Below are 10328 nucleotides of genomic sequence, written 5' to 3'. Positions count from 1 at the left end.
CCTGCTGCATTTGCCCTTTTGACATTTCCAATAAAGTTCATTCAAACAAGACGGACGCGACCTCAGATCGTCGTCCCATCAGTTGATCAGTTGTTGTGACCCGTGAGACAGCAAGCGATCTGATTCTGAAAGCAGTCACGGCCGAGCCGTTCAGGCTTCGGCTCTTCATGAATCCGTTCACGTGAACGTGACTTGTTGTCCTCCCCCCTCCACCAGCAGACCAGAGCGACACGAGCCTCACCTGTTTGTGTCACCTGATGACTCGGCGCGGCGTTCGCTCTGTCAGCTCTGCTGTTGGTCTCCAGCTTCTCTCTGACTGCGTCTGCATTCTTGTCTCGTCTCTTCCTCTTTGGCCTCGCCGCCGTCTGCGGTCAGTGAGAAGATTGCAGACATTAATCCAGCAGACGGAGCAGCTGACGGAGACGCCCTCGTGGCCTGGTGGACAATCGGTCGAACTCATTAACGATTTATCTTCACTTTTCTTTCCCCGTGTGGGACACAGCATTAGAAACTGAACTGCTCTTAATGGTGTAAGCAGAACACGTTCAGTGTTTATCTTGATCAGAACATTCATCCATTTAAAATTCAAGGTTCACTTTCCTTAAAATCAACCCTCAGGTGGGAAACATTGAATTAATGACAGTTCCTGTCAGCACCTTCAGTTTCATTTCCAACATGTAGCAGGAAAACAAAGATGCTCACAGGGAAATACGAGCTTCTCCTCAGCTGATGTCTGGACGACATAGCAGGAAAACTGCGGAAACTTTGGACTTGAACGTTGGCTTTGTCCCAGATGGCAGAGAACAACAACGTCATAAAGCATATGAGCTATGCATTGATGTTTTTTGTGTTTTGCAATCAAATTGTGAAGTTTTTTAAAGGCTGTAACTCGTGAGGGTTTGACTCACGGGCGAAGCGGTCGTTTCCCTCCCGCTGCGAAGGAGTCCTCCTCCAGCATCCAGCAGAGGACAGGATTTGGTAGTCTCATGTGGACTGAATGAGGACCGGGAGAGAAGGCAGAGACAGCTTCCAGCAGCAGGATCCCAGCCGCCTTTACAGAAACGACCAGACGGCCTCTCTGAATATTCAAACACTCAGAGCACTTTGTGTCCCTGTAATTGCCAATTAAACCATCTGGCGTACGGCGAGCTCGCCTGCTCAGCGTGTTGGCAGTCGATCACAGAGCAGTTTTCTCGTTAACATTATCCACTCATCTGATGCTACAGCCGGACACTTATCATAGCCTCCTCGTTAGCCGCAGCCAGTTATCTGAGGTCGCTCGTTTGGGGCAGCCACTTATCTCACAGGTACCTTAATTGAGTGAAACACATACTGAAAAGTTGCTGGCTTAGCAAACGTTTCCTGAAGTTCAGTTTGAGGTGAATGTGTTTTGCAATGGAGGAGAAACTTTCTCATGCTGCTGAAATCGGATGAGACGTGGAATTATTCATCGGAATACATGCATGCATTTGCATTGTAGGCACACACACACACACACACACACACACACACACACACACACTCTTCTCTTCAGGCAGCTGCCCTTGAAACACTGGCTGAATGCATCAGTCTGTTCTAATGTTCTCATGTGGAGTTGCTGGTTGTCAGGTGGTTGGACTCTCTGTAGAAGCAGAGTTGTGTTGTAGCGCCTCCTAGTGGCTCCCCATGACAATTACACACAACTGTGACAGCAGAGGAGGTGAAGTGGAGGGAAGGAGAACCAGTTAAAGAAGATGAGGAAGGTCTTGGGCAGCAGTTTGTGATGAGAACACACACAGATGTGGCTTCAGCTGCACCTGTGTGTGCAGGGCTGCGTACATGTAGAACACTGCTAATGCTGTTACTACAGGGCAGCACGGTGGTGCAGTGGTTAGCCCTCGTAGCAAGAGGGTTCCAGGTTCGAATCCCGGTCTGGGTCCTTCTGTGTGGAGTTTGTTCTTCCATGTTCTTCCTGTACCTGCGTGGGTTTTCTCTGGGTTCTCCAGTTTCCTCCCACAATCCCAAAAACATGCACATTAGGTTAATTGGCTGCTCTGCCCCGAGGTGTGAGAGTGTGTGTGTGTGTGTGTGTGTGTGTGTGTGTGTGTGTGTGTGTGTGTGTGTGTGTGGTTGTCTGTCAGCCCTGTGATTGACTGGCGACCAGTGCAGGGTAACACATCCTGTCCCCCCCCCCACCCTCGCCACTGACAGAGAAGTGGCATAGAAATGGAAAATGGATGGTTTTATTACAGCGACACACACCAGACTCCATTCACATCTGCTCTCACCTGGCAGTTCCTACTCACGACCACTAGAGGTCACTAACGAGCTGTGACCCGGTCATGGATGTCAGGCCTCAATGTGTGTGAAGTCTCTGGATCGGCAGCCACAAACCACAGAGGAGTTTTATACTAATGCGCTCATTTGGACGCACCACCGAAGAAGAAATTACTGTCACCATACTGTGAACGCAGGTGGAGTTTGTACTGTCTGTGAGAGCCTCTCAGCAGGAGGAGCAGACTGATGTTCATCTTTGATTTGATTTAAAGCTAAACGTGCTCACGTTTATTGCTCAGAAGCGTCAGTGATGCTGCGTTTCTCAGAGTTAACCGTCTGTGCTGCTGGCAGGACTGAAGTCGCCTCAGTGGATTCAGTTTAAACTGCAGATGTTTAGACACACACCTGCAATCCTGATTAAACACTGCTGCTGCGTTTAATTCACACATCATCTCAAACTAAACAAGAAAAAATAAACAGGCTCATGCTGCAGGATCTTTTTGTTTTTCCAGACGATGACCCGCCTCCGCCTTCAACTGATTGGGCTTAAGTTGTCTTCCTGCTCTTCCTGCTCTGTGATTGGCTCGTCCAGCTGCCGCTCCGCGTTCCAGCATCTGTTGGAGGAGGAGAGATTAAACTGAGTTACATTAAATCAGTGTGCACACACACTGTGTGAGAGACATGAGCAAAAGCACTGTAACCTGGTGTCTGCGAGTGTCTATAAGCATGGACAAAAGTATGTGGACAGCTGAACGTTCTGTTATGACGTCCACTCTTCAGGTTCACCAGAGTCTGCTCACGAGTTGTCACACTAATGAAGAGCTTTTCTTCACTTGCATGTGTTTTCTTTAGTTGCAGTGTGTTGAGCTCTCTGGGCCACCGTAATTCGTACTGTTTTCATCATTCATTCTTTTCCTCCGAGGATCAACCCTTCAGATTTTAATGGCCGTGAGAACTTTTAGCTTCACTGCTGATAAGACTTTAACACTGTTCATACTGAGTATGATGTTAAATTGAGTGTGTGGTGTGAGATGACTGGACAGGCTCAGCTGCCCCACAATGCACTGCGTCTTCATTCAGCTGTAGTATGTGATTTTGAATTCAGCCTTAGAATAAATGGATCATCATGTTGGTCATAAGGAACAGCCTGTGCAGCCTCTGAGGCAGCGAGGACATCCAGGAAATGTTTTAAAGTCAGCAGCAGGCGACTCGCTGCGCCGCACGAGTCTGCCGATTGCAGCGTGTTGCAGAGACACAAAGATCTGCTGATGAGCGTCTGATCCACAGACATCAGCTCAGCGTTTTTGTCTCCACATAATCCACAGCACAAACAGAACTGCTGGGGAATCAGCTCTGACACACAGCGCTGGACGGGGGGGGATTAACACGCCGATTCTCTCCCGCCTGGGGTTCAGCTCCAAACACGGCGAAACCTCGACAAAACTTCAACACACGCTCGTTATTTAAGGCATTTTGCTGACGCGCGATACTTTGAAAACACTGAACGTGAACATTTTTAACGATGCTTCATCACGCCGTTACTCTCAGGCCTTCCCTCCACAAACACCTGAACGCGGTGGTATTTTAATTAAGCGTTTTAAGTTATTTAAGTTATATATTTAAATTAGGCTCATCACAAAGCAACTGCACAGCAATTTTGCTTAAATAAAACACAGTCAAAAACGGACCAAAATAAGACTGGACTGAGGAATCACCCGATCAGTTTCCAAAAGGCACTGAGATTCGACACTGAGCCGTGACCCAGAGCAAAGAGCAGCGTGTCAGACGATTCGTGTACAACATAAAGATAACATACAGTACACATCAAAAACACACAAACACACACGTTGAACAGTGTGAGGCCTCGAAAGAAGCTTTTATTTCAACCTCTTCAGCCGCTCGAGACGTCCAAGAATCAACAAACACACTGAAACACAGTACAAAAAGGCTCCGTCAGGATCATGTGCCTTCATCTTTCCACAGTTTGAGCATCTTGTGTACATCAGTTATGACACTCACTGCACACGCTCACTTGAACAGTTGCTGGTTATTTTTCCATCCGTTAGCAAACACTTTCAAACACATGACGTCATCACGTTTTCTGATCTGATGCGTCTTTGGTTAAACTGTTAGAGGGTTTACACCTGAACGTTACGTGTTTAAAGTCAGAGCTGCGTGGTTTTTGTCAAAAGAAAGCAATTCTGACTGTTGGTCAGACACTGCGAGAATGAACAAGAGTTTCCCTCATCATTGTTTTTACGTTGGATTAGTTTGAATTTTTCAGTTAATCCAGTACATGTCTAGTCTAGAAATAATCAAATCATAATTAATCAGCTTCTAAAAGTGACCCATAAAGTATTAAGGTTAATAACTAAATATGTGGCAAATGTGTCTTGGTCTTATTCGATGATTTATGAAAGACTAAATTATCTGAATTCAAACTGACGAGTTCACCAACAACTGACTCCTTGTTTCGGAGCTACTAGTTATGTTAACCCTCCCACCATCTTTTTTTGGTCTCCTTACTCAACGATCTCCTCGTCCTCGTCTTCAAAGTTCTCTTCGCCGTCGTTGGCGGTCGCCTCCTGGTACTGCTGGTACTCGGACACCAGGTCGTTCATGTTGCTCTCCGCCTCTGTGAACTCCATCTCATCCATGCCCTCGCCTGTGAACCAATGCAGGAAAGCTTTTCGGCGGAACATGGCCGAGAACTGCTCCGAGATCCGCTTGAACAGCTCCTGGATGGCTGTGCTGTTGCCGATGAAGGTGGCGGCCATCTTGAGTCCCCGGGGAGCGATGTCGCAGACAGCCACTTTGACATTGTTGGGGATCCACTCCACGAAGTAGCTGCTGTTTTTGTTCTGGACGTTCAGCATCTGCTCGTCCACCTCCTTCATGGACATGGGCCCACGGAAGACAGTGGCGACGGTCAGGTACCGTCCGTGACGAGGGTCACAGGCTGCCATCATGTTTCTGGCGTCGAACATCTGCTGGGTGAGCTCGGGAACGGTGAGCGCTCGGTACTGCTGGCTTCCCCGTGCGGTCAGAGGAGCGAACCCTGGCATGAAGAAGTGGAGTCTGGGGAATGGCACCATGTTGACGGCCAGCTTGCGGAGATCTGCATTGAGCTGGCCAGGGAAACGGAGCGAGGTTGTCACGCCGCTCATGGTAGCCGACACCAGGTGGTTGAGGTCGCCGTAGGTCGGCGTCGTGAGTTTAAGAGTGCGGAAGCAGATGTCGTATAGGGCCTCATTGTCGATGCAGTAGGTCTCGTCTGTGTTTTCGACCAGCTGGTGGACCGACAGGGTGGCGTTGTAGGGCTCCACCACCGTGTCCGACACCTGACGGAGCAGAGGAACATCAGATATTAAGAGATGTTGAGGTGTGACAGAAAAAGACAACGGAGAAATGGAGGGAAAAAAGAGGAAGGTGATTCCAGGAAAGATCTGCAGGATAATCTCAATTAGGAAAAGGCACTAAAGATGAAATACAACATCAGCACTTGAGGCCTTCCACCCAGCTACTCGTCCATCCCTCCCCGCTCTGCTCCTCCCCGATACCTTTGGCGAAGGCATGACGCTGAAGGTGTTCATGATCCGATCGGGGTACTCCTCCCGGATCTTGCTGATCAGCAGGGTCCCCATGCCGGAGCCGGTGCCCCCTCCCAGAGAGTGAGTCAGCTGGAAACCCTGAAGGCAGAACTGCAGCTGAAGGCTTTGTTTCATTTACAGCAAATGTTCATGTAGATGTCACTTCAGGTTTAGTTCTCTGATTTGTTCCTCTGCATTTATTCAACATGCTCAGTAGGATGTTTTTAAATAACTTTTTAAAAAAATGTTGTCTGAATCAAATTCAATCTAAAATCTAAATGTTGATTTTAGATCAAAATTTGGATGTTTGATGCCAGCTGGCAGTATTATACAGTAGAGTCTGTGAAACTACAGAAATGTTTTCATTCATACCAAAATAGTTTTAAAGTTCAGTACTACTCCAACAAGTCCAATGAAAGTGTTCTTGGAGACTTGGTACAAAAATAAAATAAAGTCTCAAAATTGATATCAAATGTTTGAAAAAAGGGCAAGAAGATCAACAGCAAACATTTTTGGTGGATTTGCCTAAACAAGTTTGCAATTAAGCACAAACTAAGTACCAGATGACAAGGGGACCTGTGACCTGTGGGGCCACTGGGTGTCAATGAGTCACCTTCAAAAATAATCGAGATTAGGATCCCAATATATAGGATCCAAATATTAATAGATGAAAAAAAAAATTGTACTTTAGCCCCTCCCACTTTAACCCAGCCAATGAGGTTGTTTCTGCCTCCAAAGTGACCCTCTCTCACAAAAAGCTAATTATTCCTCTTTACCTGGAGACAGTCGCAGTGCTCACACTCCTTCCTCACGATGTCCAGGACTGAGTCTACAAGTTCCGCCCCCTCCGTGTAGTGACCTTTGGCCCAGTTGTTCCCTGCACCTGTCTGACCTGCAGACGACCAATCAGCACAGAGGAAATCCATCTGTGAAATGTAAAATGATCGCCACAACAGATGGGAATGCAGACACACACTCGGCTGGTGACCCACTTCTCAGCTGGGGGACAGGAGGACAGACATGTGTGTATAAGGAAGACAGAGAGACATTTCCAGCGTCCCTGCTTCTTCTCCCACTGAGACATCAGTTTATAAAACACACTCTGCAGTCACTGTAGTCTGTTTACTGTGCAGATTTATAGCTGGAAAAGTTTCCCCGCTGCTCCAGCTCTGTCCTCTGTGCCCACACAAAGTGTCTCCGATAGAGACAAGTCTTTATCTGTGCAGCTCTACGGAAAGTTTTAGCCTTTGTTAGCTCCTAGTTTTGGTTTTTCCAGCACATTTTCTACAGTTTGTTTCTGATAAACCCGCTGTAGACTACCGAGCCCGCAGCAGACAGACAGTCAGAGACCGGATGACGTTCACAGTGGAGAATTTAGCAGCTAAAGAGCAGATATTTCCATCAGGAGGAGGTGGAGACCAAAAATAGAGCCAAAAGAGAGGGAATATTGAACAAAACATGACTCTGGTGAACACAGTGATGTTCCACTGTGTTCGCTGGATGTGAGTGTAGGTACCTGCAAGCTAACATGTTAGCCACAACTACTCTATAGTTTGATATTTCAATATCTTTTTTCATTTTATCCACAATCAGTGAAAAATCCTTTTGAGATTAGTTAGGGAAGACATTAACAAAGAGAAGTCATCCAGCTGGAGGTCATCAGTCATTGTTGGACATCTCACCAAAGATAAAATTGTCTGGCCTGAAGAGTTGTCCGAAGGCCCCTGAGCGGACGCTGTCCATGGTTCCTGGTTCCAGGTCAACCAGCACAGCCCTGGGGACATATTTATGTGCTGCACAAACAGGAAAATGTCACTCTGGGAAAGGACTGGCAGGACATTCGTGGTTTTAGCATTACTTTGAATGGCCAGGGTAATTTATAATCAGTATTTATTAACAACATTAACATGGCCGTTAACACAAAAATATCCATCTGGAAGTGGAAGTAGCTACAGACAAGAACAAAAATTATATTTAACAGCTTAATCTGAGAAAATAGAATATGAGAATATCTCCCTTCCTGTCTGGCTCCACAGTATTAATGTATAACAACCTTTATTTATGGAGCGCTTTATGGAGACTCATTAGGTCTGATGATTAAACATTACTTTTTAAAAAAAAAAAAAAAAAAAAGACAATTCCAATACAATTTAAAGATTACAGTTAAGAACAGTTAATGTTTTCAGACTAATAAGCTCTCATTCACGGGGAGTGTGTGACGCACACACACACCTCTGCTGTTCGGTTGTACTCACAGGATGCCTCATTGTAGTAGACGTTGACCCTGTCCAGCTGGAGAGATGAGTCGCCCACGTAGCTGCCTGCAGGGTCGATGCCGTGCTCATCGCTGATCACTTCCCAAAACTGACCGAGTCACAGCAGCAACAGAACAGAAGAAGAAGAAGAAGAAACTGTGAGTGGTGCGTTCACTGACTCACTGCTCACCCTCTCCCATAACTGAGCTTTATGAGCCACACATTCTGTTGTACAATCCTCCTTCAGAGAGTTTAAAAACCATGTTTACTGAAGTGTGACTGGTGTGTCTGATGTCCTGATGATCCCACAGGATGAGTTCAGCCTGGACGGTGACTTTAACAACACTGTGCAGTCGTTTCTCTGCTTTTATTTACAACCTGAGCCTTGTTTAAGAATCACCATCACAGCTGAGTTACTCACTTTCCACACAGTCTCAGCGCTTCATTACCCAGCAGCCTTTGTGGTTACAGATCGGCTAACTGCTCATTCAGATCCTATTGTTTCTCATGTTTCACTTTCTCCTCCTGCTGAAACCAGATTCATTCCTCCTCCGGACGCTGAAATAGTTGTGTGACTGGTCAGTGTGTGTGTGTGTGTGTGTGTGTGTGTGTGTGTGTGTGTGTGTTCTCTCCCAGATTCCTTGAATAGTCTCACAGTGACTCTGAGCTCACGTCTCTCCCCCTCACTGCTCTCTTGGTTTTATTACAGGACAGACAGCAGCTGAAGCTCACTGCACTTTGTCCATTCAGAAACTGACAGGAAACCAGAGCTGCGGCTGTCGGTTATATTTATTATCGATCAGTCTGACTGGCCTGTGGGCCTGTAGCCGGCTGTGCATACACATGACTGAGAATAATCCCCTTAAATTTCACCCTGTGAAGTTTCCAGATTACAGATGAGGGAAAAGAAGACAAAGAGGTTGTCCTGAACTGGCTGAGTCCCATCTCAGACCTCAGATCCTAACTTATCTTAAGGTAGGAATTTAGCCTCGTCCTAAGACTCGTCCTAACTGAAGATGATCTCATATCCTGCACTGATGTGGACAGCTGACTGAGGGAGGCAGCTTCACTGCACGTTGATTTCTTCTGGTGGCTTAATTTTCTGCAGACTAGTTTGTAAAAACAAGTCCATGTTATCAGCAGATTCTGCAGCATCAGCACATTTTGTGGCCCTGTGTTAAAATCTGCTTTTATTATTTCAGTATATTTCAGTTTATACAGTGAACACATTCCTGTCAAAGTTCTGTGTGATCCTGCACTACTCAAGTGTTCACTGATAACAGTTACTGATGTGTAATGTGAGCGCTGGGAGCATCAGGGTCCATCCAGACGGGACACCTTCAGACAGACCAACACACAGATTCAGTCCAAGCAGTTTTAAGGACGTCTCTGTCTGTAAAACATTTAAATACTCTTTATCAGCTGCATGTCAAATATCCCAGACACAGTGAACACAACACGTCTTCGTGTCATGTTGTACAGTCTGTCCTAAATTGAGCCTTCAAGGCTTTAAATAAAGTCCTGTTTGTCTGGATCGTGTTTGACATGTTCAGAAAGTGTTGGGACTGAACATCAGAGATGAGACTCATGTGACACAGCAGAAACTGCTCGGTACCTTCGTCCCGATCTGATTCCCGCACTGTCCCGCCTGGATGTGAACGATTTCCCTCATCTTTCTCCTCCCTGTTGGTGTTCCTCTCTGTCGGATCCTGCTGCTCTGTTGCTCCCCTGCTGCTGTGCGTCTGATAAACGGGAGCACACGGTCGGTCGCTCGGCCTCCCGTCCTCCTCCTCCTCCTCCTCCTCCTCTTCCTCCTCCTCTCATGCGACTCCGCCCATGTCAGTCCCACTCAGCAAACTGCTGTCTCCCACAGAAACACTACAGCTACTGCTGGGAATGGGGATGGGAACAATCCTTTCACTGTAAGATTTCTAATTATTTTTCCCACACTTTTGCCACTTAAGTTTTATTTGTGTGTTACTTGTTCTGATTTCAGCAGATTCTCTCTTTCGAAGTCACTTCAGCTTCATTCATTCCTGTACAAACAAGTTGTTTACCAGCCAGGCAGCAACAAAACAAACAGAAAACAATTATCTACCATATTTGTTCAATTTCTCCACCACGAAACAAACCACAAGTTAAAAGTGTGTATGTGATGAAAGACGTGCAGCAGCTTCTCACAGGATCTAATAAACCGATTGGATTTATCCCCGAGTTTGTCTGACAG

The 10328-nt window shown here is 46.5% G+C and overlaps 1 protein-coding gene across 1 annotated transcript; it reads right to left on the bottom strand.

Annotated features, from left to right (window-relative positions):
- Positions 1 to 2393: 2393 nt before the first annotated feature.
- tubb6 (tubulin, beta 6 class V) lies at positions 2394 to 9874 on the bottom strand. The gene is made up of 7 exons (XM_046371916.1): positions 9717 to 9874; positions 8102 to 8210; positions 7529 to 7639; positions 6623 to 6738; positions 5817 to 5945; positions 4783 to 5597; positions 2394 to 2870 (listed from the first exon to the last, which is right to left on the bottom strand). The coding sequence occupies exons 1-7, from the start codon at positions 9771 to 9773 to the stop codon at positions 2789 to 2791; spliced, it is 1419 nt and encodes a 472-aa protein (XP_046227872.1). The 5' UTR covers positions 9774 to 9874; the 3' UTR covers positions 2394 to 2788.
- Between the last annotated feature and the right edge of the window lie 454 nt (positions 9875 to 10328).

Source organism: Scatophagus argus, chromosome 18 (genome assembly GCF_020382885.2).
Source record: "Scatophagus argus isolate fScaArg1 chromosome 18, fScaArg1.pri, whole genome shotgun sequence".
Lineage (NCBI taxonomy): Eukaryota > Metazoa > Chordata > Actinopteri > Scatophagidae > Scatophagus > Scatophagus argus.
The sequence above is the reverse complement of the archived record's forward strand: the minus strand, read 5'-3'. Positions and strand labels throughout refer to the sequence as shown.